The sequence below is a fragment of the Macaca mulatta genome, chromosome 14 (assembly GCF_049350105.2).
Source record: "Macaca mulatta isolate MMU2019108-1 chromosome 14, T2T-MMU8v2.0, whole genome shotgun sequence".
Classification (NCBI taxonomy): Eukaryota; Metazoa; Chordata; class Mammalia; order Primates; family Cercopithecidae; genus Macaca; species Macaca mulatta.
The window spans coordinates 15,587,441-15,613,436 of NC_133419.1; the positions used below are offsets into that span (position 1 = coordinate 15,587,441).

Consider the following 25,996-nt stretch of genomic DNA (forward strand, 5'->3'; position numbering starts at 1 on the left):
TCCTCTCCCATAGCTTTGCCTTTGGTTCTACCATGAGCGCTCAGGGGCTCCATTTAGCTCATTGACAGCACTCAAGGTTAAAAATTCCTCATCTCAAATCAATTATTTCTAACTTAACCCAGTCATTCTTCCCATCTTTGCAATTACTACGACGGTCCATTACAGATTAAACGTTTATAATTTTTATATCCATGGAGAGCTGTGAACTTTGGACTCACTGTATTGATGAATATAAAGATCCAAATTTCTTATAGTAAAGTGTAAAAATTATCTTTTCTTTTCTTTTGGAGACGAGTCTCTGTCGCCCACGCTGGAGTGCAGTGGCGCGATCTCAACTCACTGCAACCTCCGCCTCCCGGGTTCAAGCGATTCTCCTGCCTCAGCCTCCAGAGTATCTGGGATTACAGGCACCCGCCACCATGCCCAGCTAATTTTTGCATTTTTAGTAGGGACAGGGTTTCACCATGTTGGCCAGGCTGGTCTCAAACGCCTGACCTCAGGTGACCTGCCCGCCTCAGCCTCACAAAGTGCTGGGATTACAGTCATGAGCTGCTGCCCCCAACCTAAAAAGTATCTTTCTTAGTAAAGGAGCTTCTTTTAAAAGTGAGGTTTAAGTCTCAGGCACTGTAGTGGTCATTTATGGTTCCCAAATTTCTGCTCTAGACTACCATCAGGACCTTATTCTATCCTCAAGTAACCTGAATAACTGCCTTAACAAGTAGTCCTTTGTAAGTTACTGCTGTAATACTATACAGCTTCCCAATACTTTCACAATCATTTCAGTCTGTAAGTTGGAAAAGAGAGGACAATAAACATATTACATAAAGTCTGCTGTTAAGTTACCAAATATCTTATCTTTGTACTATGTTTATGAGACCTTTGGAGACTGAGAAGATAACTTACCCCGAGCTGGACTCGTTCTTTTAGGGAAATCCACTGTGTCATTTGCTGGATCCTCTATGGGTTTTTTCCCTATAAAAACGAAAAAGGGCAGGAAAAGGGGTAAGTCAGTTTAAAATAGAAAAGATTCCACCTGGCACATTTTTCATTCTTCGGTCAGAACCTTTTGATCACAGATGCACCACGAGGGACAAAGGGCAGGTGGGGGCAACTTGTTCCAGCAGGGGACTATTCAGAAACAAGGATAGAAAACAGGCAGCAGATAGGTAAGATGAGGATGACCATTGTTGATGCTATTGTCCTGAGCTCTGATAATGGGGACTGCTGCCCAGAAACAGCATGCCATGAGCTATTAGCTCCAAAGAGCTAAACCTGTTTCAGTGTCTTCCTCAACTGAACTTTCCTACATGCATAGACAGGGAAAGGTTAGGCAAGGACATACTAGGGAAGCTAAAACCAAAACATGCAAATTAGAAGTAGATAAGCACCTTAAAAGACTCCACTCACCTCTGGAGAACCACTCATCTTCCAGTGCATCACCCAAGGCAGAAAGCAGAGAAGAGAAAAGAAATAAGAAAAATGCAGGAGAAAGATGTCAGCAGAATCATGGGCAAATAAGCAGGGAAGCACAGAGAAGAAAAGAAAAACACAGAAAATGCAAAGGACGTATGGGGAAGAAGGTCCCAGATTAGTTGAGTTCTCATTTTCCACTGCCCCACTCATTGATACCACCACCACCACCACCATCACCACCAACACACCACCACCATCACCCCACCACCAAACCTTGAATGAAGCACACAACACAGGAGAAGCAGCAAAGCAAAAAGACATCTGTAACCAGGCAGACTCCCATATTGCTTGCCAAGTATTTTGTATCTTAAGCTAAAGTGTTCCTTCCTTTCCCTGTCCCACATTAAAGAGTAAGAAACAGGAACCAAGACTCACCTTTGCCCTTCTTGGCCCCAAAGCAACTGGCAGCATGTGGCCCAGTATTGTTGGCAACATTGGGAGCTGCCTCTTGGTAACGCTCTGCCTGTGGGATCTCCCGGTGAACTTGATATGATAAGTTCCGAAGGAGGCAAACACAGTTTTCTACAAGCTTAGGTACACAAGATAAAAGGGCCAATGAGAAAAAAGAATGTTGTGATTTCTCCACAGGTTTCCATGACTCAGGTATTAAAATGTTGATATTCAAATGCATAACCCAATCCATAACTTCTCAGGATGCCTCTTAAGCGCTCCAGGCTTCTTGAAATCCCTGTAGCCTCAGGCTAATGGAAGGCCCAACTATGGACTTATTGGCTTCTGCCACTATTTGGTGTGTGACTGAAACTTGGATCATCATTCTTACTACTTAGACAATGTACAATTTTGGAAGACAGCTAAGCAGCTTTAAAATATATAGGTGACAGATTTTTAAAAAAAGAAAAAAAAGCTGGGCACAGTGACTCACACCTGTAATCCCAGCACTTTAGGAGGCTGAAGCAGGTGGATCACCTGAGGTCGGGAGTTCAAAACCAGCCTGGCCAACATGGTGAAACCCTGTCTCTACTAAAATACAAAAACTAGCTGGGCATGGTGGCAGGTGCCTATAATCCCAGCTACTCAGGGGCTGAAGCAGGAGAATCGCTTGAACCCAGGAGGGAGAGGTTGCAGTGAGCCGAGATCATGCCAATGTACTCCAGCCTGTGCGACAGAGCCAGACTCCATCTCTAAAAACAAACAAACGAACAAAACACATGTTTTCTTTTAAGTTGAATGCCCACTTTAAGGAGTAGGGGCTTGGCTGGGCACAGTGGCTAACGCCTGTAATCCCAACACTTTGGGAGGCTGAAGTGGATGGATCACGTGAGGTCAAGAGTTTGAGACCAGCCTGGCCAACATGGTGAAATGTACTAAAAATACAAAAATTAGCTGGGCGTGGTGGTGCACGCCTATAGTCCCATCTACTTGGGAGGCTGAGGCACGAGAATCACTTGAACCCAGGAAGCGGAGGTTGCAGTGAGCTGAGATCACATCACTGTACCCCAGCCTGGACAACAGAGTAAGACTCTGTCTCAAAAATAAGGGGTAGGGGCCAGTAAAAATAGTTAACATTACTTGAAAGCCTGAGATGATAGGTCTCTGACCTACAGATACTTCATAGTTCTGGTGAATGGAATTCACTCAGTCATTAAAGGTAAGACAAGCACTTACCTTGCTGTCTGAATCCTTCTGCCCAATCTCAGCCTGAACAATGAAAATGAGGGCATCAACTAAACCATCACATTCCCGAAGTTTCCGGCGAGCTTCACTCCTCTCTGAGCTTACATTCCTGAGGGGAAACCAGAAGCTTCAAGATGACTCAAATCCAGAAATCCTCCCTTAAATATCCCTCAACACCTACAAGATTCCTGAATATTTTTTTCTACTCACTATAATAGCGAATACTTATCATAAGCAAGGTACTGCAGTTCAGAGAAAGTTGATTAACAGTCCCCGCCTTCTAAATGTCTGTATCACTGTGGGGTAGGGGTTAATGATATATACCAGATGCAGTAATTCAAGATGGAATATACACTTCTTGTATGGAAGTATAATACATATGTAGAACAGAGCACACAGAGGTGTATTCCAAAGAGAGACAGATTATATAGCAGCATGTATAGGATATAAAAATAAGTCAGGAAAATTTTAATAAAATAAAGGCACTTGAGTTTAACTACAAAAAGATAAATAAGAAGAGAAAGGCATTCACGGAAAGAACAGACCTTCCTCACCCATGCCCTAACCTCCTAGTGCTCTGTACCTCTTTTGCTGCATTTATCACAGCCTGACTTGAAATACAGATAACTAGGGCAAGGACACAGACAAGTCCAGGACTAGACCACCTTACATGTGGTAGATGCTGAACAAAAGCTTACCAAAGTAGATGAACAAAGTCAAAGAGGCATAAAAGTGAAGAGGATGTGTGGGGAACAGCAAGAAAACTGACATAGGTACATGTGGTACGCATAAGAGAATAGCAACAAAGGTAGAAAGACAGGTTGGAGTTACAGTATGCAATACAGATAGGAATGGAGGCTAAAGAATAGGCTAAAGAATTTTAATTGTTTTTTAAGGAAATTTAAGTCAGTCCTCAAAAATTCACCTTCATATTCTCAAAGCCCCTATTGTTACCTAAGGCAGCCAGCTGTGTTGGTGAGCACCGATTCCCACTCAATATGGCGTGGCTTACAGTCTTCATTAGGTTCCCGCTCCCAACCAGAATGAGGAATGATCACTTCATCTGTCAAGGCATGCAGTGCATGGTCCACAATCTCCATTTTGATTGAGTCATGGGATGAAAGATTCCACAGGGTTCCTGGAAGAGACAACTCATCAGATGGCTCTTGAGCATTCAAGACAACATGTCTGAAGAACATCAAAGAGAATCCCCTATTATATCATTTCTCAGTCTTCCCCAGTGACCAAATACCTTGTAGTAATATTCAAGTTTTGTTTGTGAACCTCAGCAAGAAACATGTTCTACATTACAGCTCAAAATAAACATACAGATCATGAAATAAGGTTTTGTAAAGCAATATTTAACGATAAGCAATGCTCTCCGATCTATCTATACCAGAGTTTTTCAACCTCAGCACTACTGACATTTTGAGCCAGATAATTCTTTGCTATGAGGAGCTGTCTTGTCTATTGCTGGATGTTTAGCAGTATACCTAGCCTTTACTCACTAGATGCCAGTAGCACTCCCTCTCCCCTGTTCTAAGTTATAACAACCAAAAACATCTCCAACACTACAAATGTCCGAATGACCTCAGGGCAGGGCAGGCAAAATGGCCCACAACTGAGAAGCAATGGTCTATATTACTTTTTCTTTATTCCTTTCCCTTGGAATGCTGATTATGCTCCACAAAATTGTGTTTTATTCACTAATGGATCACACAAATAGATCACAACCCACAATCTGAAAAACTACTGCTCTAAATAAAGCAAGGACCACAAGCTTAAATGTCTATATGGGCCAAGCAGGTGAGTCAAGAGAGGAAGATATTTAAAAGAAATTACAAGCATGTGAAAAAATAGCAGTTGACAGCTCCATGTTTGGGAAACAACATCCTAAACGGCTGTAGTTGGTCAGATAATAGAATGTGTTGGAGATTAGTGTAAATTAGAGAACACATGCTCCAATCAGTTCAGACCAAATACTGCTAGGAAAGAAAAGAGATCCATTGTTAACAACTTTTCCACATTTTTAATAGAAGCCAAGAATCTGGAATTTTAAGTGAAATCTTCTGAATTTTAAACATCAGCAACCAGTTCTTTAAAATTTCAAAAATGCTGTGTGATCCAAACAAATCTGTGAGATGGATTTGACCCAAGGCCACCAGTTCACAACCTTTCATCAAAAGTAAAAGGTCTGGAAATCCCTCTAGTTCTTAACATCACTAGAGAGTAACAGTGACTTAGCAATTTTCCTTAGGCCTAGAACTCACCGGTAATGACTTCAGTAAGGTCCATATCACGAGCCTTTCGGAGCAATCGCACAAGGGCGGGCACACCATCACAGTTTTTTATGGCAATCTTGTTATCCTGGTCACGTCCAAAAGAGATATTCTTGAGAGCTCCACAGGCTCCAAGGTGCACTTCCTTTTTGGGATGGTCTAACAATCCCACCAGTACTGGGATGCCCTTGAGCTTCCGCACGTCAGTCTTCACCTTGTCATTGCGGTAGCATAAGTGTTGCAGGTATGCAGCTGCATTGGACTTGACAGCATCCAAGCGGAATCCAAGCATGGCGATCACCTCTGGCAGCTCTGGCTGTCTCCAATTAGGAGGTGGGGGCCCTCCTTTGCGCAGGCTATCCAAGCTTGCTAAACTTCCTCGCTCATGCTGGGCCAAAGGAGCCCAATAGTATTGATCCGATGGCACCTCCTCACCAATCATGTCTTCGTAGCTCCTGAGAAGTTTTGGAATAACCAAGAGAATACATCAAGTCATTATGGCTAGCTTCCTGGACATTCCCATTACCCTCATCTGCAAAGCAGGATTAACTGGAGTTTCAGTGTGCTCATCTTCTCTCTCCTTTACATGAATAATATACTGATCAATTTTCCTCAATGGGTTAGGAAAAATAAAAGGTAATAATCTTAAAGGCACCTACAATTTAATTAAAACTACACTTTTTTCTTTGAAGTCTGCAGGCTTAGAAAGTAACAAGCATTCAGGAGAGGCTAATCAAAAAGAAAGAACCAAATCCTTATTATTTATCATTTACTTGAATGATACCTGACAGCTATTAACTTTTCTAGGTAGAGATCAGGATAAACTCTCAAAAAGCAGAATTAACCAAAGCAACTGACTCAATGCCACAGAAGTCTGAGAACAGTTCCTTAACCAAACAGGAAATTAGGCATTTACACACAGGAAACAACTGGCGGGTTAAGACCTTTAAATGCATTTCATATTTAAGCTTCTCCTTATCCTATTTTGGAAATTATAAAAGATGGATTGATAGAGAAAAACTAATAAAGGGCTTCCTGCTACATTATAGGAGGATCTGGGTTTGGTACTGATGAGGTATAAACTTGAAAAGTAATTTTCACAGTCATCCCAAGGTCATGTCTGCTACTCAACAAATGTGTTAGTGGTAAGATTCCATCCTCCAATTTCTAAAGACAGTACCTCCAGTTCTTTCAAAATTGAGCCTATTCACCAACATCACATTTGGGAAGCCCAGCCACTAGGAACAGAGAAAGCAATTGAAAGTAAGAAAAATCAAACCAGGAGACAATTCTTCCTGTTTCAGTACTACCAACAACCACTAGAGGGTGAGTCTGTCACACTATTATTTATTCATAACTACCAGGAAGAAAGAAACCCATTATCTGTGAGCTCATCTCTTCTGGCTCCCACAGGAGAGGAGAATCTATTGTGTGGAGCTCTCCAAATAAGCCGTTGTTTGTTCTACAAAACCACTCCCACTGTCACCAAATACTCAAAGTTGCCCTGAGCAGAAGGGCTGCCTCACAGGTATCAACATCAACTATGCAACAGTGATTCAGATGGACAAAGTATTTAGTAAAACATGACCAAGATGGTCTTAAAATAACACGGAAACAGGACCAGGCGTGGTGGCTCACATCTGTAATCCCAGCACTTTGGGAGGCTGAGGTGGGCGGATTACCTGAGGTCAGAAGTTCAAGACCAGCATAGCCAACATGGCAAAACCCTATCTCTACTAAAAATATAAAAATTAGCTGGGCGTGGTGGTGGGCACCTGTAATCCCAGCTACTTGGGAGGCTGAGGCAGGAGAATCACTTGAACCCAGGAGGTGGAGGTTGCAGTGAGCCAAGATCGCACCACTGCGCTCCAGCCTGGGCAACAGAGCAAGACTCCATCTCAAAAAACAAACAAACAAACAAACACAGAAACAAAATGAATAGCTTAGATAGCTAAGTTTTAAAAGTAGGCTATTGAGCAGTATGTTAAGATTCCCTTTTTGTAGAGGGAAAATAGGATACAGTTACATGTACAATAAAAAAACCTCAAAGGATATGCACCAAAATGTTAACAGTGGTTCTTTATTAATAGATGGTATGCTTTTCTGGGTTTTTCAGGCTCCGTATTGAACATGCTTAACCTCTATTATTAATATACAAAATTATAAGAACAATTACCATAACCAAAATTTCCAAATAACTCTATCTTATATCTTTTTCTATATAGAGGCAGTGGATTGGGCATTCTTTCCTCTGTTTTACAAGTAACAAAGCTGTGCCCAGGAAGACCAAATGACTTGCTTGAGGCTACTTAGCTAGTGGCAAAGGCACAACTAGAACCAAGGTCTCAGGGTTCAGTGCTTTTTCCACTAATCACTGCCTCACTGTTTAAGTTTGACCTCGTATTACTCTTCTAGCCTGGAACAGGAAGCAGCAAATATTCTTGCTAGTCAAGCAGGTTTCCAAGTCCATTGCTACCCTGGAACAAACCCAAGAACGGCCCAAAACTCTATGTGAACTAGCACAACTAGGGACGGCAGAGAATGACCTGGCCACCCACACCCATCTGGGTCCAATCACTCTTTACTAATGAGGAAGTCAGAAAAAGCAGACTTGCAGTAGAGCCAACACCCTGGACAGACTGCTTCAATGATGGCTGTTATCTACCACTGTTCTAGGTTGCACCAGCCGAGGTCTGGTGCTCCTGGAGGAATAAAAATGACTCACATGGGAGTTGGATTAGCTATCCAAGACACCTGAAAGGTGAGTGACTCAGTCTTAGATAATGGGGCCTCTACCCCTGGGCCCAGCCCTGTTCACTCTTAACCAAAGCTACCTAATATATGAAGAAAATTAGCACCAAGGCATTTGCTTTAAAAGGTCATGACCCCATATAGAGAAATTCAGCAACAGCTGCTAGGATATCCTTACCATCAAGACAACCATAAATCATCCCTTCTTTTTTTTTTTTTTTTTTTTTTTGAGACGGAGTCTCACGCTGTTGCCCAGGCTGGAGTGCAGTGGCGTGATCTCGGCTCACTGCAAGCTCCGCCTCCCGGGTTCCCGCCATTCTCCTGCCTCAGCCTCCTGAGTAGCTGGGACTACAGGCGCCCGCCACCGTGCCCGGCTAATTTTTTGTATTTTTAGTAGAGACGGGGTTTCACTGTGGGCTCGATCTCCTGACCTTGTGATCCGCCCGCCTCGGCCTCCCAAAGTGCTGGGATTACAGGCTTGAGCCACCGCGCCCGGCATCCCTTGTTTCTTATCATTTCTCTTTGCGTGGAAAACACTGTTTCTAATTTATTCTGAAGCAGCATTGGCAGCCCATGGGCCAAACCTGTTTTTGTACACCCCCAGAATGCTTTTTATATTTTTAAAAGATTGTTTGAAAAAAAGAACAACAACATATGACAAAGATGATACATGGCCTGCAAAGCCTAAAATAGTTCTACATGGTCCTTTCCAGGGGTCTGTCGACCCCATTCTAAAGCATTCTCTCAAGGCAACAAGGCAAACCATATACCAGTCCAAACATCAATCACTCCTTTTTTCACATCACCAAAGAAATCTCCAGGGACAAGTAGTAAAGTCAGAGTAGGCAGCTGCTTAGTGACCTTTCAGAGTGTTGCTAACGTACCCCCCAACCCCCACTCAAGGATGCCACCACAATTTCACTTTACAATCAAATAATAAGACCCTAAGCACAGAATGTCAAGGCCCTTGTGAGGTCAAAGTTTGTTTTTAACTTTGGGATTAAAAACACCACAAGAAAGTTCTTATATATATCCTTAACTGTCTCTTTTGGTCCTGTATTCCTAAAACCTTCAACTCTGTTTTGTTTTGTTTTGAGACAGTCTCACTCTGTTGCCCAGGCTGGAGTGCAGTGGCGGCATCTTGGCTCACTGCAGCCTCTGCCTCCCGGGTTCAAGTGATTCTCCTGCCTCAGCCTCCTGAGTAGCTGGGACTGCAGGCACGAGCCACCACACGCGGCTAATTTTTGTATTTTTAGTAGAGACAGGGTTTCACTATGTTAGCCAGGATGATCTTGATCTCCTGACCTCGTGATCTGCCCGCCTCAGCCTCCAAAAGTGCTGGGATTACAGGTGTGAACCACCATGCCCGACTGACTCTGTTCTTAATACCAAACCAGAAGCTAAATAGAAATTCCCAAGAAGAAGTGAGCAAGAATTCCATGGCCCCAGACATCAGAATCCTCTGCCTAACACCAAAAAGGGGTCACATCTTAGCCAGAAACAGCAAAAACTTGAGCATAGAAGCAGAAGCAAAATTCAGTCTTCAGGACACAGACTAATAACAATCACAAGTTGTTTTCTTTTTTTTTTGAGATGGAGTTTCGCTCTTGTTGCCCAGGCCGGAGTGCAATGGCACGATCTTGGCTCACCACAACCTCCGCCTCCCGGGTTTACATGATTCTCCTGCCTCAGCCTCCTGAGTAGCTGGGATTGCAGGCATGTGTCACCATGCTCAGCTAATTTTGTATTTTTAGTAAAGACGGGATTTCTCCATGTTGGTCAGGCTGGTCTTGAACTCCAGACCTCAGGTGAGCCACCTACGTAGGTCTCCAAAAGCGCTGGGATTACAGGCATGAGCCACTGTGCCTGGCCCATATATTCAAATTATAGAAAACAACTTGTGGACCAGGCGTGGTGGCTCACGCCTGTAATCCCAGCACTTTTGGAGGCCAAGGCGGGTGGATCACCAGAGGTCAGGAGTTTGAGACCAGCCTGGCCAACAAGGTGAAACCGCATCTCTACTAAAAATATAAAAGTTAGCCGAGCGTCATGGTGCTTGCCTGTAGTCCCAGCAACTAGGGAGACTGAGACACAAGAAACACTTGAACCCAGGAAGTGGAGGTGGCAGTGAGCCAAGATGGCGCCACTGCACTCCAGCCTGGGTGAAAGAGGAAGACTCTGTCTCTAAAAAATAAAATTAGAAGTCCGGGCGCGGTGGCTCACACCTGTAATCCCAGCACTTTGGGAGGCTGAGGCGGGTGGATCACGAGGTCAGGAGATAGAGACCATCCTGGCTAACACGGTGAAACCCCATCTCTAATAAAAATGCAAAAAAAAAATTAGCCGGGCGTGGCGGTGGGCGCCTGTAGTCCCAGCTACTTGGGAGGCTGAGCCAGGAGAATGGCGTGAACCCGGGAGGCGGAGCTTGCAGTGAGCCGAGAACGCGCCACTGCACTCCAGCCTGGGCGACTGAGCGAGACTCCGTCTCAAAAAAATAAAAAATAAAAAATAAAAAATAAAATTAGAATATATTATTTTCATTTAAAAAATTATATATATAGTTATATTATACAGATATACATTTATATTTTATATATATAGCAAGTCAATACTAAGCCAAGTCAGAAAAGGGAAAAATGGGGTAGCCTTTCACCCCAAAAAAAAGCAGAGGGGAGGAGGCCACAAGTATCTCTGATCCCAAAAAGCTCTTAGAAGTTGAAGGAAAAGCTACCCCTTACCCCTGGTTTTGGAAAAACCCTTTTCTCTTCCCTATTCCTGCCTACCTGAGGCGCCGACGAGGGTCAGAGGGTGTCCCAGTCCGACGGGCAGTGCCATAATCAGACATCATACCATAATCCAGGTCATCATAGCCCATACTACGCTGGTCATCCTCTAGCCCATAAGGCTCTGGATGAAAGCGATGCAGATCCACGCTGCTCCCACCTACCCGAACCTGGGGTTGGGGCCCATACACATCCTGTCTACTAGGTGCCCGGTAGCCTTCCATGCTGGGCCTATACCGCTCCTCAATGCGGGTCACCCGGGACAGACTGCCATAGTTATCACTGCCACCTGGATAACCATCTTCATAGTGGCGGCTATAACCATCAGGAGGGTAGTGGAAGTTCCTAGGAAGGGTAGCAGTGCCGGCTTGCCCCACATAGGGACCAGGTCCCCCATTGCCATTCTTGCGGAAGTCACGACCCAAAGTCTGGATATAGTTGTTAGAAACTGATGAAGCATCCACAGGCAACCCGTCTGGTCCCATAGCAACTGGCTGTACTGTCCGTGTTGTCACAGTCTTCACTACTTTCTTGACCTGCAAGTAGGAAACAAGAAAAAGAAAAACTAACTAAGGAAGTGAGCAATTAAATTCTTCTTTTTTTTTTTTTTTTTTGAGATGGAGTCTTGCACTGTTGCCCTGGCTGGAGTGCAATGGTGTGATCTCAGCTCACTGAAATCTCTGCCTCCCGGGTTCACGTCCTTCTCCTACCTCAGCCTCCCGAGTAGCTGGTATTACAGGCACACACCAACACACCTGGCTAATTTTTTGTGTTTTTAGTAGAGACGGGGTTTCACAATGTTGTCCAGACTGGTCTCGAACTCCTGACCTTCCGCCCACCTCCACCTCCCACAGTGCTAGGATTACAGGCGTGAGCCACCATGCCCAGCCATGAACAATTAAATTCTATACCACACTAAAAGAAACAAACCTTTACATCCCTAGGACACTTTACCTAGAAATGCCTTAAGGCCTACCATCTATCTTTCTTTCCATCCTGTAGGAAGTCCCCAAGTAGGAAAATTGCCCTGACAGTAACTATGCCTATAAGGGAAGCTACTATAGACCTTGATATACCTTCTCTCTTCCCTATGCCATTAGATTTCCCCATATCTCTTCATCCTTTCTATCTGGCCAGAGATCACTTTATGCAATCAGATCAATAACGGCATATCAGTCCTCCATTTTAATTAAGTGCTTAACTCCTCCCCTAATAGAGAATAAAAGACCTCTTATCACTTCCAGATCTTACACACGTCTTAGTTTACCGTGGTCTCTGTGCGCCGAGTGGTCCCATCATCTGAGGTCTCCACAGAGACTACAGACATGGCTCCCTCAGGATCCTCCTCCGTGTAGGTCTCCACAATCTGCCCCGGCTCCTGCATCCTGGGGATGGTGCTATATAGAAGGTGACTGTGATCCTATATGCAAAAGAGAAAAGAGAAGGAACTATTATTAAGCACTATGTATTAACAAGCCATCCTAATAAGAAGCGTAAGTAGTGACCCTGGAAACAGGGACTCCTCATGCATCTTCTATAGGCCTCAGGATTTTTAGATGGGTGGCTGTCATCTTTTGAACTTGTACAAAAGGACAGCAGACATAATTTCCCAGTTGTAGTCATTTAATAAACATGAACTGAGTTAATTATAGCCACACCAACATCCAAGTGACAGACAGTAGATTTAACTTCCCAGCTGTGGTCATCTAAGGGAACATGAACTGTGTTAACTGCCATTTCATCTATGTCTGAGTGACCCCTCAAAAGAGCAGCTCACCCAATAAATAAATAACTTTTATTTATTTATTTGAGATAGGGTCTCACTCTGTCACACAAGCTAGAGTGCAGTGGCATGATCATAGCTCACTGGAGCCCCAACCTCCCAGGCTCAAGCAATCTTACCATTTCAGCCTCCTAAGTAGCTAGAACTACAGGCTCATGCCACCATGCCTGGCTAATTTTATTTTATTTTTTTTAGAGACAGGGTCTCACTATGTTGCCCAGGCTGGTCTTGAACTCCTGGGCTCAAGCAATCCTCCAGCCTCAGCCTCCCAAAGTGCTGGAATTACAGGAATGAGCCGACCATGCCTGGCCAAAATAAAGAACTTTTTTTTTTTTTGAGACGGAGTTTTGCTCTGCCTTGGCCTCCCAAAGTGCTGGAATTACAGGCATGAGATGCCGTGCCCAGCCTAAAATAAAGAACTTTTTTTTTTTTGAGATGGAGTTTTGCTCTTGTTGCCCAGGCTGGAGTACAATGGCATGATCTCAGCTCACCACAATCTCCACCTCCCAGGTTCAAGCAATTCTCCTGCCTCAGCCTCCCGAGTAGCTGGGATTACAGGCATGTGCTACCATGCCCGGCTAATTTTGTATTTTCAGTAGAGATGGGGTTTCTCCATGTTGGTCAGGCTGGTCTCGAACTCCTGACCTGAGGTGATCTGCCCACCTCAGCCTCCCAAAGTGCTGGGATTACAGGTGTAAGCCACCGTAGCTGGCCAAAAATAAAGAACTTTTAAGACAAACCTGAAAATCCCAGTAAGAGCCATCTTTTGACTGGCTTTATGTTACTCTTCAGATACTATCTAAAAGGCTCAAGACCAGCCAGATTTTAGGTAGCGTTTTCTGCTGCAGAGTAGAAGCCTACTGTCTCTAGAAAAGAAACGCAGTACTTAGGGATCAAATGGGATGGCAGTGGGGAAAAGGAATAGTCATAAAGATCAATGGTCATTAAAATTCATTTCAAAACAAAACTACATATATACTTTGGACCTCCACTTCTTTGTTTTCGTAAATGAAAGAAACTAATTGATGAGTGTGTACAATGTGCCAGGCACTTTACAAGACACAAATATGCTCTTATAGGCTGGGGAAATAAGAAAATACGAATGAAGCAACCCACGTCTTGAGCCAAAGAATTACCTGGGGTCCGTTGAGTTTCAAATCTGAAAATTTCTGTCTCTCAAGGTCAGCATCGCCCACAAACCGGCCGTTCTGAAACACAGTCCACAAGAAGACAATTCATTTTGTGGCCTTCTTTTGCTCTACCAAACACAAATGATCTTTTTTTCAAACAGAAAGAGGGCTTTCAAGAAGATATGTGTGGCCTGGAGTCCTTGTGTCAGTACTCATAAAAGAACCATATCACTCTTTAGTCTTAGCACTTTCCTCAAAATTGAAAATCAGGCCTGGAACTCTGGCAGACAGGGTCTCTGGAACATAAGAACGTAAGCTCCATGAGGGCAGAGGGTTTTTGGGATTAGTTTAGTGATATATTCCCTAGTGCCTTGAGCAGTGCCTGCACATAACAGGTGCTCAAAAACTATACGCTGAATAAACAGTACAGACCTAGATAATTTCCCCTACATGCAACCTTTTTGGAAAGCCATAAAAATGTAAGGAAAGTTGGAAGGGCTAAGTTGGGGAGTTTCCAAAGAGCTTTATAGTCTCATGAATCTTCATGCAGTACTACCACTGGAAACTCCCATTCCCGGCAGCTTTTTAAAGAAAGAAGCAAGATGGCTATCATGTCCTAATGTAAAAAATAGAAATTTAATTAAAGAAAAAAGCAAGAGATACGAGTCTCCCTTTCCAAGTATAAAAACAAGCACCCCAACTCCTCTCAAGAAAAGAGAAGGCTCAACATCTTTACCAACAATTATTCGAGCCACAGAATACATTCCAAAATGTCATCCAGAAGTTGCTCTGTCTTAAGCAGCAGGAAATAATCTTTATACCACATAAAAATGTATTTGCCTGCTCCTCTTCCAGCAGAACAGTGAGATCCAACCACTTTGGGAGACTCTTCCTCCACCCCACTCCCATTACATAGAGTGTAATGCTGCAGGGAGAGGAAGTTAAACATTACTTTCAGGAAGAAGGAAGGGTGTGGTTTTACTGCTAAGCAGAAGTTAAAAATAAGAGAGAAACCACATACTGAATCCTGGAATTCCCCATGACCTCCAAACCTGAGCAGTCCTGCTTTCCTCTTTCAATATAATTTCATACCTAACTTTCTATTGTAGTTCCTGTAAAAATCCCAGGAACACTGCAAGCATGCTGCCTCCCTCAGATTCCTTGATCCTCCAATTGGAATTCTGTTCTTTTTGCAAGGTTCCTCAGTATGAGGGACTTTCTCTATCTTAAAAAAAAAAAAAAAAAAAAAATTACCCGGCCAGTGCAGTAGCTCACGCCTGTAATCCCAGCACTTTGGGAGGCCAAGGCAGGCGGATCACAAGGTCAAGAGATCGAGACCATCCTGGCCAACATGGTGAAACGCCATTTCTACTAAAAATACAAAAATTGGCTGGGTGTGGTGGCACGTGCCTGTAGTCCCAGCTACTCGGGAGGTTGAGGGAGAAGAAACGCTTGAACCTGGGAGGCGGAGGATGCAGTGAGCCAAGATTGCACCACTGCACTCCAGCCTGGAGACAGAGCGAGACTCTGTCATAAATAAATAAATAAATTATTACTCAATGAAAAGGACTATAAGGGCATGAGCACTGTTCTGGTTCCCACCCAGAAATCTCTCGTAAGATGCAATCTATCAGGCAATGCCTACCACACACACACATGCACACACACACACACAGGAAGACAGACAAAACCTCAGACAGATTACATCACAGCAAAGTCAGACTAGAAAAACCAGAGGAAACATAAGATACTTCTTATTCCTAACACCAGCTCTCCCAAGTCACATCACAGAGTCAGCCAACCCAGAGACCACTGGCTCCTGTGGTTATTTGGGTTAAACAGCAGCATGATGCTCCCTCTCCAACTCTAACCAACAGAATTAACAATGACCCCTTCCTCCAACACATGATTTACACAGCCAACAAAAAGAGCACACAAGGACAATATAGAGCAGGAGTACACAATTTATGGATACTGCCACACCTGGGTACAGACTGTTCCCTCAGGGAGACTGAACTAGAGCTGAGCGCACAAGATGCCCAACCACTACGTGGGCATTTACTTTCCTGATTTTTTGATACCAAGGAAAAAAAAATCAGAAAAGTAACTTGAGTACAGCTGCAAACTACACTATCTACCATTACTTGAATTGTAGCCCACCCCAAAAAACCTACTCCAGCAAAACAGAAGTCAGATGGATGCTTCTAGAGACAGTAACTCCACCCAACTCAGTCCAGCAGCAATATTCCTTGTCTCTTATCAGCATTTAACACCTCTGGAAAAAAATCCCTGGAAGAACGGGCACTGGATAGCCCATCACCAAAAGGAGAGTAGCTTCCCAAAAAGGATCATAGCCTCTCTGTGATCATGCCAAAGTCCTACCTGCAGGTCTGATGGAGAGAGGGGTTACCTGATGCCGGCGGGTGAGTGTGCCGTTGGCCATGAGTGGGTTGGCATCTTGTGGTGAGACCCGGACGCGTTCCAGCTGCGCCGAGACGTGGCGCCGTTCCTCCTCCAGCGCCCGGGTCAGCTTCTCAAACTGGGCCTCTTGTTCCTTCACAGAGGCCAAGATGCTGGCGGTCGACTCCACCTCTGAGTCGTCCATGAAGGTAAGGGGCGGAGCCGCCGCAGGGCAGGGTAAAAAGGAAGGTGAATCACAGAGGAAGGAGAAGGAGGGAGAGAGACCCCCTCACTTCACACTACCGGGAAAGGGTAAGAGAAAGGAGAGAAAAGGTCAGAGGTCAGAGAAGACAGATGAATTATTAATCCCAGAGCCAAAGATGCCCTCTCGTGGTTTTACTGCAGTGCAGAAAGCAAGCCACCACCAAGCCTGGGAGCCCATCACCAGTGTCTGTTCAAGCGGCATCCTTTGCCCACTATGCTCTCTTCAACATCCCACCGGAAATAACTACTGAAAGGAACGGTGCAATTAAATCTAAGTCTCTACACTGTTAGGAGAGGGAGAATGTAGTGAGGTGCTGTAGTTATGTGATTGGATTATTTTTCCCTGAAAAAAATCTGCTGGTATCAACTCAGTGAAATGTGTAACTCCATGGTACAGACAAGCATTCACTATTCTGCAGGGACAAGCCACTTTTAGAGATAATAGGGCAATACAGATCTTACTTAACCTCTCCCACATCTAACACTAAAACTGCTGAAGTGGCAGCAAATTTTAAAAAAAAATTTACTATGCTAAACTAAAACGCCAATTAAGAAACGAAAGGGCCAGGCGCTGTGGCTCACGCCTGTAATCCCAGCACTTTGGGAAGCCGAGGCAGGCGGATCACGAGGTCAGAAGCTCGAGACCAGTCTGGCCAACATAGTGAAACCCGTCTCTACTGAAAAAACACCAAAAAAGGCCGGGCACGGTGGCTCATACCTGTAATCCCAGCACTTTGGGAGGCCGAGGCGGGTGGATCACGAAGTCAGCAGATCGAGACCATCCTAGCTAACACGGTGAAACCCTGTCTCTACTAAAAATACAAAAAATTAGCCGGGCGTGGTGGCAGGAGCCTGTAGTCCCAGATACTTGGGAGGCTGAGACAGGAGAATGGCGTGAACCCGGGAGGTGGAACTTACAGTGAGCTGAGATCGCGCTACTACACTCCAGCCTGGGTGACAGAGCAAGACTCTGTCTCAAAAAGAAAAAAAAAATTAGCCGGGTGTAGTGTACGCCTATCAACCTATCAACTCGGGAGACTGAGACAGGAGAATAGCGTGAATCCGGGAGGCAGAGGTTGCAGTGAGCCAAGATAGCGCCATTGCACTCCAGCCGGGAACACAGTGCAAGACTCCGTCTCAGAAAAAAAAAAAAAAAGAAATCAAAGTAGGCTGGGCGCGGTGGCTCACACCTGTAATCCCAGCACTTTAAGAGGCCAAGGTGGGTGGATCACTTGAAGTCAGGTTCACTTGGTCAAGACCAGCCTGGCCAACATGGGGAAACCTTATCTCTACTAAAAATACAAAAATTAGCCAGGCATGGTGCTAGGTACCTGTAATCCCAGCTGAGGCATGAGAGTTGTGTGAACCCAGGAGACGGAGGTTGCAGTGAGTCGAGATGGCACCACTGCACTCCAAGCTGGGCAACAGAGCAAGACTCTGCCTCCCAAAATATAATAATACATTCATAAAAGGGCCTTTCTACTTTCCAAAACTATACTACTATAGTTTGTTAAATATAATATTGATGGCAAAACGTGTTCCTTGACTAAAGGAGACAACAGAGTAATAGAACCACAAAAAACTCTGTGTAAAAAAGCACTGTCTTAAGGAAACTTCACCGCCTTGGGAAGTAGGAAGAGAAGTATTAGCCTCAACCTCTGAAAGTGCACCTCACAGTAGTTCATATTCTAACCTCCACAAGTCAATGGCTGAAGTTCCTACATCTCTGTAATCCTGCAGAAAGCTCTAACTCAAGCTTGTCCGACCCACAGCCTGCGGGACACACGCAGCCCAGGACAGCTTTGAATGCGGCCCAACACAAATTTGCAAACTTTCTTAAAACATTATGAGATTTTTTTTTTCTTAGCTCACTGGCTATTCTTAGTGTACATTATGTATGGCCCAAGACAATTCTTTCAGTGTAGCCCAGGGAAGCCAAAAGATTGGACACCCTTGTTCTAAATAGACTATATTTTTACCCCCTTATTTGTTCCAACTCAGGATAAATATCCAAGTATCTAAGGGTCTATGTGTGCTATCTGTACAATAAAATATAGTTATATAGAAATGAAGAGTTCTCCATATCATTATATAAACAGGAGGTTTAACAGGCATTAGTGATACTCTGTTGGACTCAATGGGTTTTTTTCTGTCTTATAGCTATGAGAGACTTTATGCCAGTCCAAAATATACAATGTTGAAAGACAGGTTTTGAAATAAATATTCTCCCCAATTCCCACCCTCTCACCAACCCATAAAGAAAAAAGGTACTTAAAAAGATTTTTTTCTGCTATGACATGAGAGGAATAAAAATACATATTTCTTAAAAATATTTTTCATTCTTAATAAACATATTTCCATACACACCTGTTAAGAGAAGGTCGCAACTGATTGGTTTAACACAGAGAACAGCCCAGTCTACATTCAAAAAATCATGGAAGAAGCATCCCAGCCACCACAGCAAGGAGGAAGCAGGAAGGAGAGAGCTGCAGAAATATTTGAAGGAAAAATGGGAATGAGAGGAAAATAAAATACACCCAATACATAGAACCAAGAAGAGCAAGGGGCAACATTAGGAATGAAAGGAAGTAATTTAAAATATGACTTGGAATTGCTTAATGTGACAGACAAGTGCCCTTTAGACCTTGCTGTGTTCAGATATCTAGGCCTTGGATGTTGTTTTCATTAAAACCTGGATTCTACTGTCGTGTGAGTTCCTCTACTTGTATTTCCATACATAACCAGAACAGGTTATAATATGCATAAAAATCCATTTACCCTGTTTCCAGCAACCAAATTGGGGAAAAAGAAAAAAACTGCTGTTGGAATGCCCTTCCCCCTCCCTTCCCACCCGTAAGGCAGAAACCTCAAAGCCCAGTCCCAGCATGCCCACAAAGACATTGAGAAACCAATGCAAAAGTTGTGTGGGGAAGACATGTGGGAACTAGCCTAGGCTGAGCCTTTTGCTTCAGTTCCCTTTCCCACGCTCCCCAGAGCCCCACCAAGCACAAATGCTTGGTCCTGTTTGCCTTAGAGTGTATGCAGAAGTCAGCAAGCAAGAGTACCCAAAGGAACTGATTAATAAGTGCCCAATAAACTCCTGAATCAATGCAGTCCCTAAGTTTAAAGAACGTGGTCGCCCTTCCCTAAATTCCTCCTACCCCAGCTTGGAGTTCCCATAATCACTTATCAACTCTTCTTCCTTTCAGTCTAAAACCCATTGCCACTTTCTCATATTCCCAACCTACATTCCAGTAGGCCACCCAAAGGTCTTTCTTGAATAAGCACCCTTATTTAAAAAAAAAAAAAAACACACCGGGGCTCCCCTTTCATCTCCATTTCTTAAGTACTTGCCCTTATCCACTATGTACAATGACCTATGAACCTTCCACACCAAGAGGATTCTGAGCTCAAAAAGAGACTCTTTCAGTTACTGAATTTCAACAGGGTCTGAAGTGCAATTACCACTCCAGCAGCATCCACCCTGTAATCTTCTTTGCTAATAAAAGCCCAAATTACTGCTACCATGGGGGATACAGTGACATTCCCTGCTGCAAAGAGAAAGTGTACAGATGGCCATAAATGGCCCTGCAACTTAAATTCAGTGAAGAAGGTTAGGAAGGGAGATAGGAAAAATGCTCAGGGTTCTAGGTCAGAAAGCAGTATCTGGAGAAACATTAGCTTCCACCATCTTCTTAAAGCTGACCACCCGGCTCTAATTTGGAAAAGAAGACAGCACAATTAAACAAAAAGATGAGATTCCTAGGTCTAAAAGCATGGGGAGATATTCTGCCTGAAAGAGGGCAGAAGCAGAGGCCATGAGATAGAACACAATTCTGGCCGGGCGCGGTGGCTCAAGCCTGTAATCCCAGCACTTTGGGAGGCCGAGACAGGCGGATCAAGAGGTCGGGAGATCGAGACCATCCTGGCTAACACGGTGAAACCCCGTCTCTACTAAAAAAATACAAAAAACTAGCCGGGCGAGGTGGCGGGCGCCTGTAGTCCCAGCTACTCGGGAGGCTGAGGCAGGAGAACGGCATGAACCCGGGAGGCGGAGCTTGCAGTGAGTTGAGATCCGGCCACTGCGCTCCAGCCTGGGCGACAGAGCGAGACTCTGTCTCAAAAAAAAAAAAAAAGAGATAGAACACAATTCAGAAGACTGGTCCCAGTTCTGGCTTTACTACTACCCAACAATGGCAGTAAACCCTGTCATGTTCTCACTTGTAAGATGCCAAATCCATTTACCCCGTTTCCAGGAACCAAATTGGGGAAAAAGAAAAACAAAATTGCTGCTTCCCAGGAGTTAGGAAATTAGCCTGGTCTAACTCAGAGTTGTGAGGATCAGGTGAGACAACATTATATACAAATGTCAGGTATTAAGTTGTTTCAAAAGTTGGTTTAACACTTCCAATTACTTCACAGTACGTCTCAGCCTCAAACTATTTTGTGAACTAGTAGATGAAATCAACTGGATCAAAAACATAACTAGGTTCTAAGGGGTGAATGGGCTGGTTTCCCTACTCCTAATCTATTTACTAGGAGGTCCCACCTATACCAGTGTTTCTGGGACAAAGGGCACTGCTCTAGTGCTTGGAAGTCATCACATCATTACACATCTGTCATAATAAGTTCTTGATTCTGTATTTGAGGCCTTAACAATTTATTACCTTGGAGAAAGAGAATGTGAAACAAACTAATGATTACCGAATGTTTTACATTTACTATCTTGGCAATCCTTACAACAACCCTAAGGAAGTTTTACTGCAAATAAGACTTATGGGTGAAGAAACTACCCAAGGTCTCACAGTTAATAGCAAATTTTGAATTTAAACCCAGGTCTGTGCCATTCCAAAGCCTGTTTCTCTTTCTATGCCATGGTGTCCAGTCCAAATAGAAGTGCAGTCAGTACCAGCTGGATGGTCCAGAGCCTCTCCTCTACAACCTTTGAGAGCTTTCTTCTTAACCATCACAGGAAAACAGGGAAAGAAAAGGGTTCTACTTTGTTTTTTTTAGGCTCAAGAGTTACCCATAATATCTACATGTAAGTGAGAAAACAAAAAAAAATGGAAGGAAAAAGAATGTACGAGTGGGGAAAGAATGAAGCTGTTAGGCAGGCTACAGTAAATGGTCTCATAACTTGGAGACTTAAGGAAAAAAAGATTCTTCTCCATGCCATATGCATCAAGAAGATTACACTACAAACTTTCAGCTGACTTTGGCAGACAGTCAGGAGTCATAATTACAAGTCCAGCCCAATACCTTTCCAGGTTTGCCACTTACTTTTTTTTTTTTTGAGACAGAGTCTCGCTTAGTGGCCCAGGCTGGAGTGCTGAGGCGCAATCTCAGCTCACTGCAACCTCCACCTCCCAGGTTCAGGCGATTCTGCTGCCTCAGCCTCCCTAGTAGCTGGGACTACAGGCTCGTGCCACTACGCCGGCTAATTTGTTGTATTTTTAGTGGAGACGGGGTTTCACCGTGTCAGCCAGGATGGTCTCGATCTCCTGACCTCTCGTGATCCACCTGCCTCAGTCTCCCATAGTGCTGGGATTACAGGCATGAGCCACCGCAGCCAGCTACCACTTACTTAGATTTAAATAGATTACATTTGCTCTCACAAAAAAAAAAGAATTCCTGAAGTCAGGGGGTTGAGGAGACATAAAGTGAAACTTGTTATTTCCCCTTAAGACTAGATTTTCTGGCCGGGCGCGGTGGCTCAAGCCTGTAATCCCAGCACTTTGGGAGGCCGAGATGGGCGGATCACGAGGTCAGGAGATCGAGACCATCCTGGCTAACACGGTGAAACCCCGTCTCTACTAAGAAATACAAAAAATAGCCGGGCGAGGTGGCAGCGCCTGTAGTCCCAGCTACTCGGGAGGCTGAGGCCGGAGAATGGCGTGAACCCGGGAGGCGGAGCTTGCAGTAAGCTGAGATCCGGCCACTGCACTCCAGCCTGGGCGACAGAGCGAGACTCCGTCTCAAAAAAAAAAAAAAAAAAAAGACTAGATTTTCTGAGAATACCTAGTTTTACTCTTAATAAGCCGTAAGTCCTACATTACCGGATCCCACTCACACTAGAAAGATATTCCTGCTATTATCCAGAGTCCATAGTCCATAGTAAAGATCCTTCATCCAAGCAATGATAATGATAAAAACTCAGTCTCTTCTGTAAGCACTCCAAACCAAAATAAGTTAAATTAAATCAAATACCCAGAAGGACCAAACAACTAGACAATGCTAACCAGATAGGAGGTTAAAAAAAAAAAAAAAATCACTTACCGGCTGGGCGCAGTGGCTCATGTCTGTAATCCCAGCACTTTGGGAGGCCGAGGTGAGCAGATCACAAGGTCAGGGGTTTGAGACCAGCGTGACCAACATGGTGAAACCCCACCTCTACTAAAAATACAAAAATTAGCCAGGCGTGGTGGTGCGTACCTGTAATCCCAGCTACACAGGAGGCTGAGGCAGGAGAATCACTTGAACCCAGGAAGCGGAAGTTGCAGTGAGCCGAGATCATGCCACTGCACATCAGCCTGGGTGACAGAGCAAGACTCAGTACCCCCACAAAAAATCACCTACCAACAGCACAGTCCCTGGAATGATTTCTTCTACTGTAAACTGGCTAAAGAAATACAAATTGGAATTATGATTCTTAAGGGGTTAAGCGTATAGGCTTTGTTATCTGCCTGGGTTTAAGTATAAGATCTATCACTTTTAGCTATATGACTTTGGGCAAAGTATCAACCACTCGAAACTGCAGCTTTCTTTTCTGTAAAATGGAGGAATAAAAATACATAGGGTGGTTGTGAAGATTAAATGAGGCATTTCATGTAAAGTGCTTAGAAAAATGTCTTGACACACAGAAAGCCAGTAATATTGTTACTACTACAGGAACTCGAGCTTGGGTGTGGTTGGTAGAGTTTTTGAAGTTTGTAAACCAGCCTCCCCAGGATCCCCTCTTCCATTTGCAGCAGACCTGAAAACTACAAGAATTATTCACTTTTAGAGGGAAAAACAAAATAAAACTCCAGATTAGGGGTCAAAAGACTGGGAGTCCAAGTCCTGGCTCCTCCAAAAACTAGCTAGGAGACCTTGGAAAAGTTATAACCCCTGTAAGCTTCCATTTTTATTACTCTTCATGGTTTAGTTTTAATGAACTAATATATATAAAACCATAGCCTGTGTGAACTCTAAAGTTCACCAATCTTCGGGTTTTTGCAAAAATAATTTTGTCTCCGGCAGCCAGTCTCAAAGGCAACTCTCCTCCTATCTTCCTATTTATTCATTATAAAATCAAAACCAATGTCACGGCCGGGCACCACGGCTCATACCTGCAATCACAGCACTTTAGGAGACCAAGATGGGAGGATCACTTGAGGTTGGGAGTTCAAACCCAGCCTGGTCAACATGGTGAAACCCCATCTCTACTTAAAATACAAAAAAATTAGCCGGGCATGTTGGCACACACCTGTAATCCCAGCTACTCAGGAGGCTGAGGCAGGAGAATTGCTTCAACTCAGGAGGCAGAGGTTTCAGTGTGCCGAGATTGCGCCACTGTACTCCAGCCTGGACGACAGAGTGAGACTCTGTCTCAAAAACAACAACAACAACAAAACGAATGTCACATATTTATGCTCTCCCTCTAAAAACAATGACAGGCAAAACTCCACTTCCATGTCATTCTAGGAAATTTTTTTTTTTTTTTTTTGAGACAGGGTCTCGCTCTTGTTGCCCTGACTAGAGTGCAGTGGTGTGATCACAGCTCACTACAGCATATACCTCGTGGGCTCAAGCAATCCCACCTTGGCCTCCCAAAGTGCAGGGATTACTGGCATGCGCCACTGTGCCCAGCCATTCTAGGGACTGCAAATGGCTTTTTTCAAAAGCACATTGGGCTGGGTGCAGTGGCTCACACCTGTAATCCCAGCACTTTGGGAGGCCAAGGTGGGCAGATCACTTGAGCCCAGGAGTTTAAAGACCGGCCTGGGCAACATGGCGAAACCCCGCCTCTACAAAAAAATTACAAAAATTAGCTGGGCGTGGTGGTGCACACTGTAGTCCCAGCTACTCAGGAGGCTGAGGTGGGAGTATTGCTTGAGTCTAGGAGGTCCAGACCGCAGTGAGCCACAATCACTACATTGCCACCTGGGCGACCCGGTCTCAAAAATAAATAAGTAAATAAATAAATACCATACCGAGCCTCCTACTACAGAATACTAAATCAACAAAACATAGCACCTGTAACACTACAGAACTGTATTACATAACATTCAAGCCAGAAAGGGGCCCTCCAGATACCTAAAAGGCATTTATTTGCCTTAACTGGCACCTGACCCCAAATTTGAAGACATTACTCCGGTTCAACCACAAACAAAGAAAATTGCCATTTTGTTTCTAAATCAAAGAAATATATTTTGTCAAGATTTTCTATGGCTTCTTATCAGTGCTTGTACCAGAGTCCAAAGTCGAAGTACCCCACCCTACCTTCACTTGATGTTCCACCTTTTTTTTTTTTTTTTTTTGCGATGGAGTCTTGCCCTGTCGCCCAGGTACAATGCCGTGATCTCGGCTCACTGCAACCTCCACCTCCCAGGTTCAAGTGATTCTCCTGCCTCAGCCTTCCAAGTAGCTGGGACTATAGGCATGTGCCACTGCGCCCGGCTAATTTTTGTATTTTTAGTAGAGACACAGTTTTACCACGTTGGCCAGGCTGGTCTTGAACTCCTGACCTCAAGTGATCTGCCAGCCTCAGCCACCCAAAGTGCTGGGATTACAGGTGTGAGCCACCATGCCCCGCCATGTTCCACCTTCATGCTCAGTCAGAACAGTTCTAGTATTTTTCACTTCACTGGGAAGACTCACCTTCTGTTAATTCCAAGTCCCTTAAGCTGATTTGCATTAAGATTAAAAGGACTGTGTTCACTTCACAATCTCAACTGAGCACTACTCAAGTCACAAAACCTGTATTATTCTGGATATGGCCTTCTCCTAGTGTTCACTGTTTCTATGCTTCCTCATGGATCTGCTTCCTGCTAGGCCCAACTTCTCCATTTAGAAGTGTTAAATCAAGTTTAGCCTAAAGCTGCCTCCTTACATATTTTAAGTTTGGCCTAAAGATTTCTCTGTACATAATGAACTATAACCTAAATGGTGGTAGAAATAGACTGTAACCTACTCTTGTGCCAATCACTGAGTTTTGGCCAATCAAAGGCGGGCCAACTGTTCAAACCATGAACAAATAAAGCAACTGCCAGCCGAGCCATAACCATTTCAGCCGTTTCCATACCTCGCTTCCATTTTCTGTTCATCACTTTCCTTTTTCTGTCCATAAATCTTCTACCACATGACTGCGCTGGAGTCTCTGAGCCTACTCTGGCTCAGAAGGCTCCCCAATGCGTGAATTGTTCTTTGCTCAATTAAACACTGTTAAATTTAATTTGGTTAAGGATTTTCTTTTAAAAGAGGGTAAAAGGCTGACAAAAGAAGTCTTATTTTCATGAG

The 25,996-nt window shown here is 44.1% G+C and overlaps 1 protein-coding gene across 45 annotated transcripts in view; it reads right to left on the minus strand.

Moving 5' to 3' along the window:
* The window catches only part of CTNND1 (catenin delta 1), a 59,409-nt gene that overhangs the window by 11,875 nt on the left and 21,538 nt on the right, over window positions 1-25,996 (minus strand). For 10 of the 45 annotated variants that reach the window (XM_077960574.1, XM_015114112.3, XM_077960568.1 and 7 more), the window contains exons 2-10: window positions 16,245-16,533; window positions 13,841-13,912; window positions 12,189-12,341; window positions 10,922-11,457; window positions 5,379-5,842; window positions 4,063-4,246; window positions 3,100-3,217; window positions 1,849-2,002; window positions 904-972 (exon numbers count right to left, since the gene is read on the minus strand). In XM_077960574.1, coding sequence (XP_077816700.1) covers window positions 904-972; window positions 1,849-2,002; window positions 3,100-3,217; window positions 4,063-4,246; window positions 5,379-5,842; window positions 10,922-11,457; window positions 12,189-12,341; window positions 13,841-13,912; window positions 16,245-16,439 — 1,945 coding nt within the window. In that variant the 5' untranslated portion in view covers window positions 16,440-16,533. 45 annotated transcript variants of the gene reach the window in all.